The sequence below is a fragment of the Drosophila simulans genome, chromosome 2L, assembly GCF_016746395.2.
Source record: "Drosophila simulans strain w501 chromosome 2L, Prin_Dsim_3.1, whole genome shotgun sequence".
Classification (NCBI taxonomy): Eukaryota; Metazoa; Arthropoda; class Insecta; order Diptera; family Drosophilidae; genus Drosophila; species Drosophila simulans.
The window spans coordinates 10,315,795-10,334,224 of record NC_052520.2 but is presented as its reverse complement, the minus strand read 5'-3'; the positions used below and the strand labels follow the sequence as shown (position 1 = coordinate 10,334,224).

Below are 18,430 nucleotides of genomic sequence, written 5' to 3'. Positions count from 1 at the left end.
ATTTAAAAAATCATGTGGAATATCAATAACAAATTTTTATTCGATATGTTCGATTGACAAACACCACAAAATGCTGACCGCCGCACACGCCATTCGATTAATTCTTCATGCCTATCGAAAAAAGCCGTGGTGAGGTTCCGGCATCTGTATTTTATTTACCAGAGATATAATTAACGCAGAAAACAAATAAAATGGTAAGTGAAAACACTGTTTTAAGCATCTGACTGCAATGGTTAAGTTTTGTTTAGTTGTATTAGTTCATAGATTCTTAATTTCGCGGTTGCGATTTCGTATTTACATAGGCATACATACATACAAACATGCATGCGAATAAATAAAACAATTTGTTTTTGCTAATTAAGTGTTTTATATTTGTTGAAAAGAATGATTTATAGTGAACTTCGTCATTTCGCTGAGATTTACTAGTTTAAACTCCGTGGTTTTATTACACAATTTTTTATAAGTACCGGCATTTTTAAATAGAGTCGAAATGGCTTGCAAAAGATGGCGCGACTTTTATGCATGCTATTGTATTTCACAATTTAATCCTGTGAACTCCTTTTTTGCAGACGATCGGCAAGAACAACAAAATGATTCAGCACCTGAATTATCGGGTGCGAATCGTGCTGCAGGATTCGCGTACCTTCATCGGTACCTTCAAAGCATTCGACAAACACATGAACTTGATCCTCGGCGACTGCGAGGAGTTCCGAAAGATTCGCTCGAAGAATTCCAAGGTGCCGGAGCGCGAGGAGAAGCGCGTGCTGGGCTTTGTACTGCTGCGCGGCGAGAACATAGTTTCCCTGACGGTGGAGGGACCACCGCCGCCGGAGGAGGGCCTGCCCCGAGTTCCCATTCCGGGAGCAGCTCCTGGCCCGGGAATTGGTCGCGTGGCCGGACGCGGAGTGCCCATCAACTTGTCCGCCGTGCCAGCGGGTCTCCAGGGCCCCGTGAGAGGTGTGGGCGGACCCGCCCAACAGCACATGGCTCCGATGGGACGAGGAGTGCCACGGGCACCGATGATGGGTGCCCCGCCACCGGGCATGATTCCCGGCGGCATACCCTCGATGCCAGGAAACATGGGACGCGGTGCTCCGCCACCGATGCGCGGACCGCCGCCCAGCATGATCCGTGGAGCACCACCACCGGGCAGGGGTGGCTATTAAGTATAAAGTACAATCTAATAAAAACTCAGTTAGAAAACACCACTTAATCGATGGATTCGTGTATTTATGTGTTTTATGTAAGCATACGTACATACAATGATTATTGCTTTACATCAATTATATGAGAACCTAGCAGCAGGGACTGGATTTTTTCGTTGCCAGCCACATCGTTCGTTAATTGGGTGTTCCAGCTAAGACCGAAACGCCTCGTGAATGATTATACCTTTGGTACGTGCGTGTGCGTACAGGATGTTTTATGCCCAGATGTTGGAGAGATCCCAGATCTTGATGAGCCTGTCCTGGCCCACTGTCAACAGGCGCTTTCTGTCCTCGTCGAGGTCCATGTAGACGATCGAATGCTTGGCGTCATTGAATGAAGCCAGCGAGGGGCGCTCGACGGTCTGAAGTTGTTTGTAGCACGGATCACAGGTACGCACATCAAACTCGAAGCCCATTATGGGTATGTTAATGCGATTGGTGGAACAGTTGTCGCACACGGCCTTGCCGCAGTGGCGACAATGATGCTGTCGTATTCCTGCCATTCAGAAAGTACTTGTAAATCAAGGTGTAACTCGAGTGTAAGCAATTTATCTCACCCAGCTGCTTTTGGTCCATCATTGAGCGGAAGTTCCAGAAGAAGGGCCTGGAGCAAAGCTGACAGTTGTTGGTATCCACCCAGCCAGGAACCTCTTTCCGCATTGCATTCATTTCCCAGAAAACCACTACTGAGTCTTCGCCGCAGCTTATCAGTTGTTGCGTGTGATTCGCGTACGACAGGGCGGAAACTTTGTTGCTACATTATCAGAGGTGCCGATTACTATCTTATTTGATAAATATTATTGGAGATGGAAGATACCTATGTCCCTGCAGCTCGTAAATGGTGCCACGTTTGCCACCAACATCCCAAACTAGCACGGACTGATCGCACGCTCCGCTAAACAACAGCTGAGGGCCTTCCACCCATTTGAGGCAACGGATTTCCGCTAAAAATGAACCAATTCGTATATATTTCGTATATACTAAATATAATTTGTAGCTTTTTTACCTGAATGTCCATTGAAAGTGGTAATTAGTTGCACTCCCTGAACATCGCACCTTAGCATTGTTATCTGTCCAGCATGATCGCCCACAAAGGCATACTTGGCCAAAGCGTCGAACCTAAACGTAGTTTATAAATAATTATATGTAGCTTATAGAATATTTCGCAGTGTGCCAAAATGTTGTGTAGATAAAATGACTTAGTTGACGACACGTCATTAACAATAGAAGGTTCTCAAATTCGAAATGAATTCCATAGCCGTGAAGAATTGCAGTTTAATACCGTGCCAAAGAGGGCAGTTTAATCCAATTAAATGACCCGCTTATCCCATATCCAATGTCGCACCAACCCCCTTCCCCCTATCCATTTATCATACTTACTGGAGAGCCGTGCATGGTGTCTCAAAGTTGTATCCGCCCACCCGTTTGCCGCTCTCCGTGCAATGATAGGCGAACTGCTTATCTTTGCCGGCGGAGAGTATCCACTTGTGGGTTTTCGAAAAGACCACGGCCGTTACCCGCGCTTGATGGGACAAGTAATCCCGCAGGAAGGACAGGCGATTGCAGTCTTCGGATAGGGCGTACTGGGTTACCGTTCCGTTCTCCTGGCCGACATACAGGTGCCGGGATTCCGGTACGTACTCGATGGCCGTGCAGCCGGAAGGCATATACTGGCAAATGCTCGGCCAATATTGGCCAGAATCGCGTTTTAGCCAAACGCGAACGGTTCTATTGGGAAAAACATGAAAATGTAAGTCATACCATTTGTGTATATTATTAATGGTCTACAGCTACGCACTTGTCATCGGAAACGCTAATTACGCCGTTTTCGCCCGGAATTAGGATCGCTGCGTTCACATCGTCGGTGCTGCCCTCCAGCTTACTCAGCAATTCCGGCTTTTTGGAGGTGTTAAAGCGATCATTGTTGGTCCGCTGAGCTGGTTTTATCTCGGCAGCCATATTATTTAAGGTGGATCCAGCCCGATGCCTACGCCTACGCCCAATTTAACGCACTCGAAGATAATGCGGCTATAAACAATCCGTTTCTTGGACTGGGGGAGGTGAATGAAGATACGTGATTCACAATCAATTAACGAAACAGTGTTATTTTGTTTAACATTAAATATACTATACTAAACTTTGTTTTTGGAAAGCTCGTCTAGATAGCGACGCCACGTATAGGTTTGCTGCGGAACAGTGGAATCGATGGAATACCAATAAATTCTTAATTGTTGGGTAAATATTTGCATATAATTGTATATTATTTTGCTATTAACAATACATAAGGTATTTTGTGTGATGTATCTGCAGCTTTAAAGATAATTACCAATGCAAATGCACAACCACATTTTATTTACATACATGTAACTAATATAGCGTGACGAGCCTTTGAATCTTGATTCGTAGAAATGGCTTTATAACTGTATAGTCTTATGATTTTCATAATGGCATATCTAATAAAACCTACGATTCACGCACGGCTACTTTTCAGTTTGCTATTGTAAAGTCATGTCATATAATTATTAATCACAAAATATTTGCATCCGACGTTTTTATTGTGTTAAGTTCTTAAAATATTTAAATATATATTTAAACATGAATAAATGATTTTATTATAATATTTAAATAAGAAAAGTAATATATATAGCGAAAAATATAGCGAGTTAAGCAGATTAGTACATTGTGAGTGTTGCGTAGTGGAAACAGCGCTTTTCCAAAAATGTGCTTTCTGGAATTGAAGTATAAGAAGGCTCTGTTGTATTTATTGCTTTTCAAAATACTTGCCCGCCAATAGAGTAAAAAAGGAGTACACAACATGTTATTAGTTTTAAAATGTATTCATAATAGCACTCAAACGAGTTGATCTGTCCAGCAAAACTAGTCTGAGCGGCCAGTTTACAAATGGAGGATAACAAGGAGCTGCAATGCTTGATGTGCAAATATTCGGACACTGACGATCTGGTCTTTGGCGAATGGATGATTGTACGCAACTTGCAGGTGCACTATTTTTGCCTGGTAAGTGCGATTGTTGTGAAATGGAAAGAACTTCCAATAATGTAAACTTGCTGATCCAATCCACCAGCTCCTCTCAACTCATTTGCCGCAGCGCGGCGGAGATAGCAGCGGAATCCTGGGCTTTCTGCTTCGCGACATCCGCGAGGAGGCAGCCGCCGCGGAAAAGAGGAAATGTTGGTACTGCAATAAGATTGGGGCCAGTTTGCAATGCGATCGTTGCCGGACATTGTTTCACTTGAAGTGCGGCCTGGAGAATCGCGCCGTTTTCGAGTTTTGCGGCCAATACAAAAGCTACTGCTACAAATGCAGGCCAATGGATGATTACAAGCGACAGCTGCAGTCGAAACCGCCGAGGAACGTCACTTGCCCCATTTGCTTCAGTTCTATCTATAAGGTGGAGCTGCATTGCGTTGTGTACGGTGACTGCTGCCGCCTAGGATTCGCCCATAAGAAATGCATGCGTCAGTATGCGCTGACCTCCGGATATTACTTGCGCTGCATTTGGTGTCGATCGGAACGTTTCAGGGATTCCATACGCCTGCAGTCGGTTTTCGTGCCCGATCGCGATGCCACGTGGGAGAAGCAACGGAACGCCTATAGGGAGCTCCACGAGCGCAATTTGAAATGCGACCAGCCCAACTGCCTGTGCCCCAGTGGCAGAACTTATAATAGATTATCGTGGGTCATACTATGCTGTACTTCTTGCGCCGCCACTTCTGCTCATCTGAAATGCTTGGTGGGCGCCCTGCGCCTGCCCAAGAAGCGCGAGCGTACAGATTTCAAGTGCTCTTTGTGCCTGGACGTGGAGAAGAGGATCGCCGAAGGACCAGCTCGCACAACAGAAGAAACCAATGCCGACGGCGACAACCAGGTGGATGGCTCTTTTTATGTGCAAAAACTGGGACCCGATGCTGCAACTCGCTCCTTAACCCAGACTCCTGTTTTCTCCGAAGAAGACGATAGCGAACGAAGTAGTAATATCACGGTGATATTCAGCCAACCAAAATCTAACGCAACAAGCGAGAGGTTGTCCTTATCGCCGCCACAGGAGGACATGATAGTGGAAATTCCTGATTCGCCAGAGAAGCCGCCAAAGACATCCATCGATGAGAACCACTCGTCGCAAACAACAGAAGGAGGGCAGATGTCAGACTCACCGCAGCCAACAGCAGTAAGTGAGATCCCCGACTCACCGCAGGCAACAGCAATAAACGTAAACCCTGAATTAACGCAGCCAACAGCATTAAACGCAATTTCAGACTCACAGCAGCCAGTATTCAGAACACCTATCTCTACGCAGCTAGTATCACAAACTTTCGATTATCCACAGCCGCAGGAACAAGGTGTAGTCGAAGCACCCAACTCACCGTCACTCCCGAGAGAGGATCCAAATACTTTACTTGTGCTTAAATCGGGCTTTCAATGCCCCGGCGAACCATTTTTCTACTTGGTTATCTACGAATTTGAGCACGGCACATGCATGGGTGAGTGCATTGGTACGTGTGTGTTGCGATTTCAAGAGGATGACCCGCGCATTCAGGACACTTCGCAGGCAGCTTTGGAACGCCTCAAGATAACACCAGACGATGTATGGTGCCGCAGCGAAGAGCGCGGCATCTTTGAGCATATCGAGAAGTTCCACGAATGGTACAAATCAGAGGGGTTCTCTTAAATATTGGTTACTCAGTTTAGGACAATTGAAAACTTTGTGTTGGAAATAATTCGTCACAGAATTCTAGTCTCTTTATGCATGTATTGTTTCGCATGATCACAAAAAACAAAAGGCATTTCCTACCTCCTACCAACCACTTTTTAATGATTGTTAAACTAGAGAAGCATGCAGTAAATAAATTGTGTACATTTTTTATGTTTTTGTATTTATAATTTAATTCTACCCTATTATTGGAATACACAATATTTCACTTCTCCATTGAAACCATATCCCGGCAAATAAAGAAGGCGGCTACCAGAGCTGCCGTTTGAGCCACTTCTGTACATCCTTTGGCCAATCTCTCTTCGATCTGAGCTAGCTTAACAATAAGCTTGTTCATGACCGACATGGGCAGCTCAACTGTTCGGAATACATATCAATAACATGACTTCATGAGGATATAGTAAGAACTTACGTCTCATAACAAACAAATGCAATTCTGTAATGATGTCTTCCAAAGCGAGACCTCTTGCGTACTTGGCACTTTCGACAGCTATGCATAGAGAAGAAAGAAACATTAGCTTTGATCTTTTACCAATCCAAATGGCATCATACTTTTGAAGGAGTCCTCCAAGCTACTGCCGGATAGCAAGGCCTTCAATATCTGTTCAATATCCTGCCTCAACGGATAGCCCACGCACATGTAAACGTTGTCCTCGTTGACCGTATCAAATGCCATCACTGTACTCTGCAGGACGTTCAAGACCTTTCTCATATCGCCTTTGGCAAGGGTTAGCAGTGCCCGCTTGCCGTCTTCGGTAATCTGAACGCTGAAAGTTGATAGATTGTGGGTTAGTAAAAAGCTATTTTATGCAGTTGAAAGGCCTTACGCTTCGGCTTCGATGATTTTTTCCAGTCGCGGCATCATCTGATCCTGAGATAATGGAGCGAACCGAAAACGGGTGCAACGCGACTGCAGGGCCGGAATGATTTTGCTCAAATAATTGCAAATTACACAGAAGCGCACGTTGTCCGTATATTTCTCAATGATGCGGCGCAGGGCATTCTGGGCATCGTTGGTCATGGCATCGGCCTCGTCCAAAATGATCAGCTTAAAGGTGTCGCAGAAAATGGTGCGTGTGGACGCGAAGTTAAGGATTTGACCGCGCACAATCCCGATGCCTCGGTCATCCGAGGCATTTAGCTCCAGAACCATAGACTTGAACTGCTGAGGGGAATACAATTGGCGAGCGCAGGCCAGGATTGTGCTCGTTTTTCCCGTGCCAGGTGGTCCGTAGAAGAGCAAATGGGGCAGCTGCTTGCGGCTTATAAAGCGGGTAACTAGAAGTACACTTAAATGTGGTGGCTTTGTATGGCTAAACGCTCAGAATGCTCACTTGTTGATATTATTTCCTCGTGAGATATCAAATCATCGAGTCCGCTTGGTCTGTACTTCTCCACCCTGAAGAAATGAACATAGTATTACTTGTGGATCTCTAAGGTCGAATTGCAAGTTACCAAGGCATGCGCACTGCGGGTCCACTGGTCTCCGACATAACTATAAGTTGAGATATTGGTAAAAAATTAAATTAAATGTGCATGGAAGCCAGTTGCAAATGCGGAATTGCCGGTAAAAAGCGATAGTTCGATTAATGTCAAGATAGCGGAAAAATAAACGGTAATCGACGGTAAGCGGTAATTCATCGATTTATTTTTAACACATGCGTAGGCTATCAAATTCAAATTTTTGAAAACTAATCTATGTATTTACAAATTTCTATAAAAATAATATTATTTAACCACAAAAGAAAATTCTTTTTGTAACTTTCAATATAACATTATACAGTTTATTGTTCCATTGTCCTAATTACACTTTTTCATTTTTTAATATTTTAATAAGTCTCCCAATGTTAGCCAATAAAATATAATTTTATTATTAGAATTAGCTTTAAAATTAATTGATTTACAATAACTGTAAAATATAGGATATCCAAAACTCGGGTCAACAGTTTAGTTTCTAGCAAAAAGCTGCTGAATAACTTGGTTCTTACAGAAAAAGATAAAATTAAGTTTATTGTTGTATATTTTAAGGCATGGTATTGTTCTAAGTCTCTTATATAATTTATTAATACAGTATTATGATATTTTCTAAAATTTGTTTATTTTGAACAACTGCACAGATACCAATTGCACAGGACCTTAACTCGGTATTCAAAAAAACAAACGGAAGCACTAGTAAGTTAGTTTTGAATAAATATAGTTACAATAATAACTTAGTAACTTATTGACACTGTCTTTTGATTATTTATTCGCAAGCGATTACCAATTAATAGATTTCAATTCCAACCGCGGCTGTTGTCACATGACCTCATCTTCGATTGCACGATCACGTCATTTTATTAAAAGTCTGGCGGATGAAATCATAATATTCGTCATTTAGAAACAGGTATTTTCAAAATAAGTAACTAAGCTCACCTGTTCTGGAAGTTCCGTGTCCCCAAAAAGCAGATCTTGTCGCTTGGCGGTACGTCTGCGCACTTTGGGGCTCTTATCGAAGCTGAAGGAAGAATATATGGTTTAGAGTTAATCCAAAATATTGGAAATACAATCAGTCTTACGGATCGGAATTTCCTAAAGGCGAAGGACTTCTACTCGTCGTTCGGCGCATTTCCACTTGCTGGAACTCGGAATTCTTGTCGTCTTGCGGGATGTCGTATGTGGCATTGCTGATCAAAGACTTTTGAGAACCTGGATTTACACTACTTGCGATGTTACTGCCCTTGAGATTAAGGGCGTCAAATATGTCGGCTATATGAACATTGCTGTTTTGCGATAGGAAATGCTGCAGAATTTGCTGCTGAATGCCACTCTCTTGCTTAACTTCCTTCAGCAGCGATTCCTTCTCCTGCAAATGAGATTCGGCAATGGCCAAATTGCACGACATGACAATGGCGGTGTCCGAAAACTTTTGTAAGATGAACTTGGCTTCCGCCACTGTTGACACCTCGTCCAGCAGACTTTGTATCTTATTCACATGGCTCTGCACAGTGTCCTTTGTGTCCTCGAACTCCATAATGGCCTGCTGCACATGCTCTATATTCTCCTGAATATAACTAATGTTTGTTTTGAGATTATCCACTTCGTTGAATTCATCCGTTTGCCTGTCAGCAGTTTGTCCATTTTCCATTATGTTCAGCTCACGGGAGAGATCTTCGCGCTCCAGTATCAAGCGTTCCAGCTCCTTCTCCAGTTGTGTGATCAGTTGCCTGTTTCTGGCCGCATGCAATATGTTGCGGTACAGATTCTCCCATCGATGTCGTGCGGATCGAGTGGAAAACCCATCAAGGGTGGCAATTTTCGATGTTAGGTGAGCCGGTGCCCTCTGGCCGGACTTTCCCCTTTGGCTCTTGCGAAGGGCAATCACTTCTTCGGTTTTTCGCTTCAGAATTTGCTCCTTAGCACTCACTTTGGCCTCTAAAGATAGAACAGCATTCTTCTGCCGGCGCTGCTCCTTCAGCAGCTGAGCAATTTCCTTTGATTTGCGACTTTCCTCCTGCTTGTGCCGGTTAGATTGTTGTGACATCTTTTTCATTAACTTAACCTGGATAATTGGGAGATATGAGATTTGTAATTTGTACAGATTTGACATCAGCGTCAACTTACTTTTGCGAACTTCAACTCATTCAGCTCATTGCGCAGCGTGCCAATCCGAACTTCATGGGACTTAAGTTGTTGCTGACTTCGAACATGTTCCCTTTGCGCATTTTGCAGCTTCCTAATCTCAGTTTGCATATGACTTATCTTGCTTTCATAGTCTGTTTTCACTTTTTTTAAACTATCCTTCGATGGCGTTGACACAGATGTAGCTGCAATGTCATTGTAATCGTTAATAAATAGCTATATTCTTTTGATTCGATTGCTTACTCATATTTGCCAGGACATCGTCGCGTTCTTTTTGCGTGTTCTCGATTTTGCAATATAAAACAGATAGTTTTTCCTCGTAATGCGTTCGCATCTGTTCGTATCTCGAGTTGGTCAGCTCCAATTGTTCAATTAGTTTGGTTCTCATTTCAATATCATTATCGATGGCCTCCAAATCCTTTACTACTTCCTCTTCTGTGCGATTATTAATTTTTAATTCATTTGCGTAAAATGCAATATTTAACTTACCCTCAGAATCACTACTGGCCACTTCATTTTCCTCAGAGCTGACATTCTGATTTTGAATTCCTGGCAACGATCGCGACATCAGAAGCTCCCTTTCTCTTTCCAAATCCTTTTTAGCCTTGGTTATGATGTCGCCTTCAATTGGAATACATAGATTTAAGATTATAATATATCATAGCATATAACACTTACCATCATAAACGGGTTTCGCGTTTCTAGGTGAAGTAGTGGCTTTAATTTCCATTTGCTTGCGATGCTCCTCAGATTCTATTAGTTTGGTCTGGAGTTCTTCGATTTCCAGCATATATTGGCCCACCACTTTCGCTATTTCAACATCGGAATTGTCGTCACTAGTCCACTTGTTCAAATCCAAGTTGGTTTTCAGATCTGCATTCCTCTGGGTCAAAGTGGCAATCGTGCTTTGCAATGATTTTAGCCTTTGCTGAAGCCTTTTGATTTCCGATAGAAGCAACTTATTCTCATTAAATGTGTCCGAAATGGTGGTATTGCCCTCGCAGTCCACTACCAGCTTACCCTGTAAGAAATGGCATTTTTAAGTTAGAAATTAGGTCGAGGTTTGATTAAATAAACATATTACCTGTTTATACTCTAATAACTCCAATTGCAATGCTGCAATTTCCCTACGCAGCTGCGAAATAGTTCGGGAACTCTGGTCCTGGTTAATCTTAACTTTGTTCTTAATATTCCTGGCTCTGTTGGCGTACTTCAGTGTATTCAGTGTCTCCATGAAGTCTCGATCACTTGGCGACACGCAGGCGATCATCAAGGTCTGGCTATTTCCGCCCAGTGAGTCCTGGAGAAGTCGCGTCAGCTTGGAGTCCCGATAGGGCACGTGCAGAGCCCTCTTTGATTTGTCGCCGAGCGCCGAAATGCAATTACCCAGTGCGAGAAGTCCGCAGTTTATGGATATGCCCTCGCGAGCCCGCTCGCCGGTGGCCTGAGTTCTTTTGAGCCTTTCCGAACCCGCCAAATCAACGAAATGGAACTTGGAGGTCAGGGTCTCCAGGTCGTTATCCGGTACATTGTCACTGGGGGTAAGCAGTCGCTGCCTGCGCACAAAAATCGTGAACAGTGCGTGCGAGCGGGAAGACTGGTCGTTCATTTTTGTTGATGCGGTGGTGCGAGCCAATGCTCCTTGCTGAAGATACCTAAAATATAGATAATTAGCTTAGAACGTGTGTTCTATTATATTCTACAAATTAGACATACTTTAAGGCATCATGCGGTTGATAAATGGGCTTTATCGAAGCCCCAGATATTGTGATTTGTCCACTGGCATCTTCGTGTATCTTAAAGTTGCTGTTCTTGTTGAACGGGTCCAGCAGATCGAAGATGTCCTCGTTGTACAATTCGATGTACTGAACAGCCAGACTGAACTGCGGACCTCCACCAGCCGCTGAGTGTTCTGAAGAGCTGGATCCCTCCAGTTGTTCGATACCACTGAATATATGACGAACCGCTCGCGGAATAATCCCAAGCTGAACGGTATCGGATGATTCCGCCTCGTGGTCGAAACCAGTGCCCATTGTATACGTTTTTCCCGATCCTGTTTGCCCGTAGGCCAGTACGGTGGCATTATAGCCATGGAGCGTACTGTCCACTAATTTTTCCACGCAGTCCGAGTATATATCACACTGAAATGGTCAATTAAGGCGAATGAAACTTAAGGGAAGGTGGAAATTAGTATGACAACTTTACCTGATTGGAATTGGTATCAAAAACATAGTCGAACGTAAAGGCTTTGTCCGATCCAAGAAAAATCTGAGGCTCTCCAAGAGTTACGGTCGTGCAGATACGACACATATCTATTAGCTCCCTCGAGTTTTGAGGTCGGATTCTGGAAAAATACACAATATTATATGCTTTTAGGAGCTCTTAGTCTTAGTTATTCATATTTTCTAGTCATAATTATTGTTTTAATTGTAATAATCTTACCTGACAGCAACACGTACTGAACTATCCTTATTTATGGAGTCCACTTCGGAAATCATATTGCAATCTGAAAACAATTAATGTGAATTAAATTAAATTCGCAATATATTTAACACCCGGATATTATCTAGAAGGCCGTGCTTAAGTCATACACCTTATGAAATATACTCAACAAAATATTTAGTTACAAGGTCACTTCTAATAAAATTGTTAACTCAGCGAAAATAAATAGATGTCATAGGAAACCCGTGGTCCATTGTTATAAACAAATACTTGTTCAGATCCAAGTGCAACTAAGTGCATAAAACTGAATAAGTTCTGTATTACCTTTTAGATCAACATAATAACTAGTTAGCTGAGTTAATACATTCAAAAATGTTTGTTTATGCATACAAGCATAGGTACATCCATATGCGCCTACAAGTTGCTGATCAAGAAAAACATACATATGGAAGGAAAATTTGTGAAAACTTCGATTCCCCAGTACAATCGATGTACGAAAAGTTCAAGCAAAGCTACATACCGAACAAATAAAGCGCTTCCTGGTGGCTAACAAATTAAACGAACTAAAAACAGCGCGTAATTCCAATTCAATTCATTTGCTCGGTCAGTTTGACTTGATTCGATTTTGTTTATATTCCGACTCGACTCGCCTCCCGATACCAAAACATATGGTTTAACAGAGGTAATCTGTTCACGGGCCGATTAATTTCGAGCCACAGTTGTCTGTCCACACCTGACATTTGCGGTATTTTATTGGGGGTACTCTTGCATGAATTTCTATATATGAGGCAATGGTATTTTTTTATGCGTGTGTGGTATATTTTTACGAAGTTACGTACTTGGTGTTTTTAATAGCATTTGTTATTCAATAAACCGGAACCTGGTTGATATTACCTAACCAGTTGTTATTTTATAGTTAAATTAAACATTGATTTTAAGATTTCATTAAGATTGATATCAACACAAATAGGTAAATAACGGCTTACAATTGGTAAGCTTACTTATATATTAAAATTTTTTTTAAAATTGTTCATAATTTTTGCTTTGTGCATGCAAATATTTAAATAAATAGTAATATAATAAGTAACATTACAACAGAATTTTATTTCGAAACTAGTTATAAGAAGGCGGCGATATATAATTCGCAGTAGCAAAATTTAAGGAGTACCCCTAACACCTATCGAAAGTATCGCAAATTAGTGTTCCATTTTTGCATTGATAATTTTGCAAATGCATACCATTTTTCGAGGCCCGCTGCTCTACCGCCGAATTTGCCAAATAATTGTACCCAAAGCACTGCCCAGAAATTACATTCATCGAGAATTGCCTTCAAATCGTAAGTATATATATATATATAGCTAATGGGGATGAGTTGCAAAAGCCGGAAAGCGAAAGATTAATACATATACTCATACGTGTAATAAATCCAACAAAGTTACCAGAGCCATGCCAAGTACTTTGTCCGCTAAGCTCGCGTATCCAGTTGCTCGGAAGGATGAAAGCGTGGCGGAGGACTTCCATGGCACCCAGATCAAGGATGTGTACCGCTGGCTCGAAGATCCGGACTCGACGGAAACCGAGGAATTCGTGAATGCCCAGAACAGCATAAGCCGGCCCTTCCTCGAGAATGGAGAGGAGTGGAAGAAGCTGAACACGAAGCTCACCAAGCTGTGGAACTATCCCAAATACGGATGCCCCATGCGTTATGGCAACTATTACTACTACTTCATGAACACTGGCCTGCAAAACCAGAGCGTCATGTACCAGCAGAAATCGCTGGGCGACGAGAGTGAAAGCAAGGCGTTCCTGGATCCGAACACCCTGTCCGAGGACGGTACCATCGCCCTGACCCAGAAGGCCTTCTCCGAGGATGGCAAGTACATGGCCTACGGGCTGAGTGAAAGTGGATCCGATTGGATCAAGATTCTCATTCGAGATGCGGAGACGGGCAAGGATCTGAGCGAGGTCCTTGAAAAGGTCAAGTTCTCGGAGATTTCGTGGACAAAAGACAATAAGGGATTCTTCTATGGTGTGAGTGTTGAAGTCTTTCTTCCTGGTAATTCAAATTCAAGTCGTTTATTTCTTAGAGATATCCTGACCAAGATGGAAAAACCGATGGATCTGAGACCAAACAGAATGAGAATCAGAAGTTGTACTATCATCGGGTGGGTGAGAGCCAGGATAAAGACACACTGGTGGTCGAGTTTCCGGAAGAGCCTTCGTGGCGCATGTAATTATATCAAATTGTATTGTATTAGAACAATATTGTAATCAATTTTCCACCTTTAGCCAATCCACCGTCTCGGATTGTGGAAAATACCTGATTCTGGCCATTGTTAAAGATTGCCGTGACAACATTGTGTTCTATGCTGATCTTACGCCAGGTGCGGAAATAACTTCCAAACTGAATGTCAAGAAAATAGTGGAAAAATTCGAGGCGGACTACGATGTAAGTAATAACTTCCGAAGTCTTGAACACAGATTGTATATCTTTCTTACTATTTCAGTACATTACCAACGAAGGCTCGAAGATTTTCTTCCGTACAAATAAGAATGCACCAAATTACCAAGTTATTGCCATAGACTTCAATAATCCAGCGGAGGACAAATGGGAAACGCTTATAGCCGTAGGTTTAGTTTGTTTTCAAACGTAGATAAGATTAATCACGACTACTTTACGTTTTATAGGAGCACAAGTCGGATGTTTTGGACTGGGTTAAGTGCGTTGATGCTGATAAACTGCTCGTTTGTTACATCAGAGATGTGAAGGTAAATTATAACCCATCAGTCATTCATTTACATATGTATATTCCTCAATCCCTACTTCTTCTCCAGAGCGTTTTGCAAGTGAATTCCCTAAAGGATGGCACACTACTGCGCGAATTCGACTTGGATATCGGCACCATTGTGGGCACATCGGGGGAGAAGAAATACTCCGAAATATTCTACAACTTCTCGTCCTTTTTGAATCCCGGCTCCATTTATCGATATGATTTCAAGACACCTGACAAGTCGCCTTCAGTATTCCGCGAAATCAAACTGAACTTGGAAGGATTCCGTCGCGAGGACTACGCCGTTGAGCAGATCTTCTACAAGAGCAAGGATGGCACCAAGGTTCCCATGTTCATAATTAGGAAAAAACGTGATAGCGTTGAGCCGCGTCCATGTCTGCTTTACGGATACGGAGGCTTCAACATCAGCATGCTGCCTTCCTTCGGACTCTCTGGGTATGTTGAGAAATACTTTTAAAAGTTAACATGTATGTGAACACATCCTTCAATCTCTGCAGGCTTATGTTCATCGACACATTCGATGGTGTGCTCGCCTATCCAAATCTGCGAGGTGGTGGCGAATATGGCGAGAAGTGGCACAACGGCGGCCGCCTGCTGAACAAGCAGAACGTGTTCGATGACTTCCAAGCAGCTGCCGAGTACTTGATCGAGAATAAGTACACGACCAAGGATCGTTTGGCCATCCAAGGTGGCTCCAACGGAGGTCTTTTGGTCGGCTCCTGTATCAACCAACGTCCGGATTTGTTTGGAGCTGCTGTGGCTCAAGTGGGGTAAGTAGATAGATAGCCTGTTTGTTGGGACCAAGTGTTAAATTTATTGATTCCATAGTGTCATGGACATGTTGCGCTTCCACAAGTTCACCATCGGCCACGCTTGGTGCTCGGATTATGGAAACCCATCGGAGAAGGAGCACTTTGACAACCTGTACAAGTTCTCGCCGCTGCACAATGTGCACACTCCGAAGGGCGCCGAAACGGAATACCCATCGACTTTGGTCCTGACCGCCGACCACGATGATCGCGTCAGCCCCTTGCATTCGCTTAAGTTCATTGCGGCCCTCCAGGAAGCTGTTCGTGACTCGAAATTCCAAAACAATCCGGTTCTGTTGCGCGTCTACCAGAAGGCGGGTCACGGAGCTGGCAAACCGACATCGAAGAGAATCGAGGAAGCCACCGATATACTGACTTTCTTGTCAAAAAGCCTTAACGTCGACACAATCAACGTTTGAGTGGTTAACCATAAACAAATTGCATTTCTCAAGGTCGAGTAAAAACCGCGTATACAAAATGTATTCAATATTTTCACAAATAAACTATACACCCTAAATGAGATTTAAGTGTTTCAATTTAACTTGTTACTAAATAATAATTTTACCCAATTATTAACCACTCTAATGGAGTTTTTAGCCATGATAACGAACAATGAAAAGAGTAAAGTTTCAGCGATTGAATTAAGTATTCAATTACTACACCTTTATTTGATTTCTGGAAACGTACATGATCTTATGTAGCAAAATTACTTTTCCTCTGGTTTGCTGAAGACAAAGGTCAGGTTGCACTTGCCGCAGTAGTGACGATCTTCGTGGGCAGCCATGAAGACGCCGGCGCCGCAGTTCTCACCAGGGCACTCGCGACGGAGACGGTGGATCTTGCCGTTCTCGTCAACCTATGGAAAGATAGCATAGAAAGTGGTTAAATACTGAGATTCGTATAGATGTTCATTCAACATAGGGCACTGATAAAGTCACTCTGATATCCAAATCTTAAGCCAATGAGCACAAGACCAAGACTCAAGAATTCCAAGAACAGATCAGAATGTTTTCGGATGGCGGTAGATTGTTGTGTGTACCTTGTAGTATTTCAGGACAGCTAGCTTGACCTTCTTCCTCTTGTGCTTGATTTTCTTGGGGGTGGAGTAGTTCTTCTTCTTGCGCTTCTTGGCACCACCACGCAGGCGGAGCACCAAGTGCAGAGTGGACTCCTTCTGAATGTTATAGTCAGAGAGGGTGCGGCCATCTTCCAGCTGCTTGCCAGCGAAGATCAGACGCTGCTGATCTGGAGGAATTCCTTCTTTGTCCTGAATCTTGGCTTTGACATTTTCGATAGTATCCGACGGTTCGACCTCAAGAGTGATGGTCTTGCCCGTGAGGGTCTTAACGAAGATCTGCATCTTGTATTCCAGTCACCAAACTGCAAGAAACGAAAAGATGTTGTTATAAATATATGTTTATATATATGACATTGCTACAGCTAATAGTATAATAAGCTAAGAGAATCAAACGATGGTTCATATTATTGTATATGTTTGTTTATTAAATCAAACTCTTAAATTAGGTAGCGACATTTTCGGGGTTAGACAAGCAGCACTGCATTGATAACACCATCGTTTTCTGGATTGTTCGTGACCTGAGCGTATTTGCCCCAGACAACTTTTCCCGTTTGCGTTACCAAACCCAGTTCAGAGATGTTGACTTCGATCACAGTACCCTTTGTGATTACACCCAAGGAAGTGAACATGGGCGAGCTGGGGTTCTTCTTGACGCCGATGATGGGCAGATTGAAGGTGGCTTTAAGTTCTGGATGCGTAACGTGAGCCTTCTTCATGCGCAGACCCATGGGTCGAATGAAACGCTCGAACTTTGGTGGCTTGCGGGTGAAGTTCTCGCCGACGAAGGTGACTTTTGTGACCATGCGCTTCCATGCCTTGCGCTTTGTCTTGCCAGTCTTTAGTACTTTGAAGACCTCAGCATCCGACTGGGCGCGTACTTTTGGAATGGGCACATCCCACTTGCCTGCCTTCTCCTTGCGCTTCTGCTTTATCATATTGGACAGGACCTTGGCGCTGGACTGGATGCCTCTGTCGAGCAGATAATGTGGCAGGGCTCCATCCTCGACCTTCTCCTCCTGCTTCTTGACCTTCTTCTCTTCGTGGGCCTGGATCTTCTTCTTGATCTGAATCTTTTCATTGCGTCGCTCCTTATTGAAGAGTTTGGCCTTGATGCCGCGCAACTTGCGAGCCTTGCGTGCTCGGTCCTTGGGAAGACGCGCTTCCTTCTTGCGTTTCCGCTCCTCGTAATCCAATCGCCGGCCATACAGCTTGCGATGGCGTTCCATATACTCATTCTGCGGCATTGTTACTTGTTAATTCTGTAGACCAGTTCTGAAATACATTCATGTGGTTAATAACATGTGGACGGTTGGGGGTGTGCGAAATATGTTTCCTGGGGAAGCCTGTGTGGCCATCCACAGATAACTAATCACGCGGAAATTCACTTACCTTAATGTATAAATTTAAATTTCACAATATTTTTTTTGTTCACGGGTATCTTTTAGCAATTTTGATTGCTTGTCAATTTTACATGTGCACTGCAATCATTCGCATTGTTCAATCAACTTGTGTCATTTATATCACTCGTAAAAGTTTACAAGTGTTAAGGACTACTTTAAGTTTGTATTTGTATGTTAATTTTCACTAAACCGATGCTTAAAATCTAACAACCCCAAAAACTTACCTTGCTTCGGCAACAGAATCAAAGGAAAGAAAGAACACACACACAGCGTGACAGGAAGTTGAAAAATTGAGCGCAGGGCTGCATTCGGAGTTTGCTTTTACATATATTTTGAATTACGCGTTTATTTTTGGAA

The 18,430-nt window shown here is 43.1% G+C and overlaps 8 protein-coding genes across 10 annotated transcripts; 3 read left to right on the top strand and 5 right to left on the bottom strand.

The window, feature by feature from the left end:
- Positions 1–44: 44 nt before the first annotated feature.
- On the top strand, positions 45–1,213 carry LOC6731822 (small nuclear ribonucleoprotein-associated protein B). The gene is made up of 2 exons (XM_002078921.4): positions 45–194; positions 570–1,213. The coding sequence occupies exons 1-2, from the start codon at positions 192–194 to the stop codon at positions 1,164–1,166; spliced, it is 600 nt and encodes a 199-aa protein (XP_002078957.1). The 5' UTR covers positions 45–191; the 3' UTR covers positions 1,167–1,213.
- Positions 1,210–3,346, bottom strand: LOC6731821 (WD repeat and FYVE domain-containing protein 2). The gene is made up of 6 exons (XM_002078920.4): positions 3,004–3,346; positions 2,586–2,933; positions 2,212–2,324; positions 2,023–2,149; positions 1,763–1,959; positions 1,210–1,701 (listed from the first exon to the last, which is right to left on the bottom strand). The coding sequence occupies exons 1-6, from the start codon at positions 3,162–3,164 to the stop codon at positions 1,421–1,423; spliced, it is 1,227 nt and encodes a 408-aa protein (XP_002078956.1). The 5' UTR covers positions 3,165–3,346; the 3' UTR covers positions 1,210–1,420.
- A 620-nt stretch (positions 3,347–3,966) lies between these two features.
- On the top strand, positions 3,967–6,087 carry LOC6731820. Of its 2 annotated transcripts, XM_039291209.1 has the most exons (3): positions 3,967–4,220; positions 4,288–5,383; positions 5,420–6,087. In XM_039291209.1, the coding sequence occupies exons 1-3, from the start codon at positions 4,107–4,109 to the stop codon at positions 5,890–5,892; spliced, it is 1,683 nt and encodes a 560-aa protein (XP_039147143.1). In that variant the 5' UTR covers positions 3,967–4,106; the 3' UTR covers positions 5,893–6,087. The 2 variants fall into 2 exon arrangements, with proteins under 2 accessions (XP_039147143.1, XP_016024508.1); XM_016178480.3 differs by having other exon boundaries at positions 4,288–6,087.
- Positions 6,077–7,531, bottom strand: LOC6731819 (replication factor C subunit 5). Its single transcript, XM_002078918.4, has 6 exons — positions 7,390–7,531; positions 7,269–7,333; positions 6,762–7,212; positions 6,487–6,701; positions 6,347–6,424; positions 6,077–6,291 (listed from the first exon to the last, which is right to left on the bottom strand). The coding sequence occupies exons 1-6, from the start codon at positions 7,425–7,427 to the stop codon at positions 6,140–6,142; spliced, it is 999 nt and encodes a 332-aa protein (XP_002078954.1). The 5' UTR covers positions 7,428–7,531; the 3' UTR covers positions 6,077–6,139.
- A 250-nt stretch (positions 7,532–7,781) lies between these two features.
- LOC6731818 (kinesin-like protein KIF21A) lies at positions 7,782–12,693 on the bottom strand. Its single transcript, XM_016179932.3, has 12 exons — positions 12,515–12,693; positions 11,995–12,058; positions 11,758–11,896; positions 11,269–11,693; positions 10,637–11,207; positions 10,231–10,573; positions 10,042–10,173; positions 9,796–9,987; positions 9,535–9,737; positions 8,490–9,472; positions 8,347–8,428; positions 7,782–8,278 (listed from the first exon to the last, which is right to left on the bottom strand). The coding sequence occupies exons 2-12, from the start codon at positions 12,048–12,050 to the stop codon at positions 8,258–8,260; spliced, it is 3,147 nt and encodes a 1,048-aa protein (XP_016024507.1). The 5' UTR covers positions 12,051–12,058; positions 12,515–12,693; the 3' UTR covers positions 7,782–8,257.
- Positions 12,694–13,137: 444 nt separating this feature from the next.
- On the top strand, positions 13,138–16,117 carry LOC6731817 (prolyl endopeptidase). The gene is made up of 9 exons (XM_002078916.4): positions 13,138–13,330; positions 13,430–14,025; positions 14,082–14,224; positions 14,284–14,443; positions 14,502–14,621; positions 14,683–14,763; positions 14,830–15,221; positions 15,284–15,556; positions 15,615–16,117. Exons 1-9 carry the CDS (start codon positions 13,225–13,227, stop codon positions 16,012–16,014), a joined length of 2,271 nt encoding a protein of 756 aa, XP_002078952.1. The 5' UTR covers positions 13,138–13,224; the 3' UTR covers positions 16,015–16,117.
- A 105-nt stretch (positions 16,118–16,222) lies between these two features.
- LOC6731816 (ubiquitin-40S ribosomal protein S27a) lies at positions 16,223–18,398 on the bottom strand. Its single transcript, XM_016179931.3, has 3 exons — positions 18,298–18,398; positions 16,635–16,975; positions 16,223–16,451 (listed from the first exon to the last, which is right to left on the bottom strand). The coding sequence occupies exons 2-3, from the start codon at positions 16,953–16,955 to the stop codon at positions 16,302–16,304; spliced, it is 471 nt and encodes a 156-aa protein (XP_016024506.1). The 5' UTR covers positions 16,956–16,975; positions 18,298–18,398; the 3' UTR covers positions 16,223–16,301.
- On the bottom strand, positions 17,078–18,381 carry LOC6731815 (ribosome biogenesis protein NSA2 homolog). Of its 2 annotated transcripts, none has more exons than XM_016179930.3 (2): positions 18,298–18,381; positions 17,078–17,945 (listed from the first exon to the last, which is right to left on the bottom strand). In XM_016179930.3, exon 2 carries the CDS (start codon positions 17,915–17,917, stop codon positions 17,138–17,140), a length of 780 nt encoding a protein of 259 aa, XP_016024505.1. In that variant the 5' UTR covers positions 17,918–17,945; positions 18,298–18,381; the 3' UTR covers positions 17,078–17,137. The 2 variants fall into 2 exon arrangements, with proteins under 2 accessions (XP_016024505.1, XP_016024504.1); XM_016179929.3 differs by lacking the exon at positions 18,298–18,381 and adding an exon at positions 18,063–18,289.
- Positions 18,399–18,430: the final 32 nt, after the last annotated feature.

Excerpts from the sequence above, each read along its gene's own strand:
- LOC6731821 (XM_002078920.4), bottom strand. The coding sequence starts at position 3,164 with ATGGCTGCCGAGATAAAACCAGCTCAGCGGACCAACAATGATCGCTTT. Across the intron at positions 2,934-3,003 it reads ATTAGCGTTTCCGATGACAA|AACCGTTCGCGTTTGGCTAA; the intron begins GTGCGTAGCTGT and ends TTTTCCCAATAG. Across the intron at positions 2,325-2,585 it reads ACACCATGCACGGCTCTCCA|GTTCGACGCTTTGGCCAAGT; the intron begins GTAAGTATGATA and ends AACTACGTTTAG.
- LOC6731820 (XM_016178480.3), top strand. The coding sequence starts at position 4,107 with ATGGAGGATAACAAGGAGCTGCAATGCTTGATGTGCAAATATTCGGAC. Across the intron at positions 4,221-4,287 it reads AGGTGCACTATTTTTGCCTG|CTCCTCTCAACTCATTTGCC; the intron begins GTAAGTGCGATT and ends CCAATCCACCAG.
- LOC6731819 (XM_002078918.4), bottom strand. The coding sequence starts at position 7,427 with ATGTCGGAGACCAGTGGACCCGCAGTGCGCATGCCTTG. Across the intron at positions 6,702-6,761 it reads AAAATCATCGAAGCCGAAGC|CGTTCAGATTACCGAAGACG; the intron begins GTAAGGCCTTTC and ends ATCAACTTTCAG. Across the intron at positions 6,292-6,346 it reads GCATTTGTTTGTTATGAGAC|TTGAGCTGCCCATGTCGGTC; the intron begins GTAAGTTCTTAC and ends TATTCCGAACAG.
- LOC6731818 (XM_016179932.3), bottom strand. The coding sequence starts at position 12,050 with ATGATTTCCGAAGTGGACTCCATAAATAAGGATAGTTCAGTACGTGTT. Across the intron at positions 11,897-11,994 it reads TCAGTACGTGTTGCTGTCAG|AATCCGACCTCAAAACTCGA; the intron begins GTAAGATTATTA and ends GTATTTTTCCAG. Across the intron at positions 10,574-10,636 it reads AGTTATTAGAGTATAAACAG|GGTAAGCTGGTAGTGGACTG; the intron begins GTAATATGTTTA and ends CATTTCTTACAG.
- LOC6731817 (XM_002078916.4), top strand. The coding sequence starts at position 13,225 with ATGCATACCATTTTTCGAGGCCCGCTGCTCTACCGCCGAATTTGCCAA. Across the intron at positions 13,331-13,429 it reads TCGAGAATTGCCTTCAAATC|TTACCAGAGCCATGCCAAGT; the intron begins GTAAGTATATAT and ends AATCCAACAAAG. Across the intron at positions 14,622-14,682 it reads AATGGGAAACGCTTATAGCC|GAGCACAAGTCGGATGTTTT; the intron begins GTAGGTTTAGTT and ends TACGTTTTATAG.
- LOC6731816 (XM_016179931.3), bottom strand. The coding sequence starts at position 16,955 with ATGCAGATCTTCGTTAAGACCCTCACGGGCAAGACCATCACTCTTGAG. Across the intron at positions 16,452-16,634 it reads CTGTCCTGAAATACTACAAG|GTTGACGAGAACGGCAAGAT; the intron begins GTACACACAACA and ends ATCTTTCCATAG.
- LOC6731815 (XM_016179930.3), bottom strand. The coding sequence starts at position 17,917 with ATGCCGCAGAATGAGTATATGGAACGCCATCGCAAGCTGTATGGCCGG.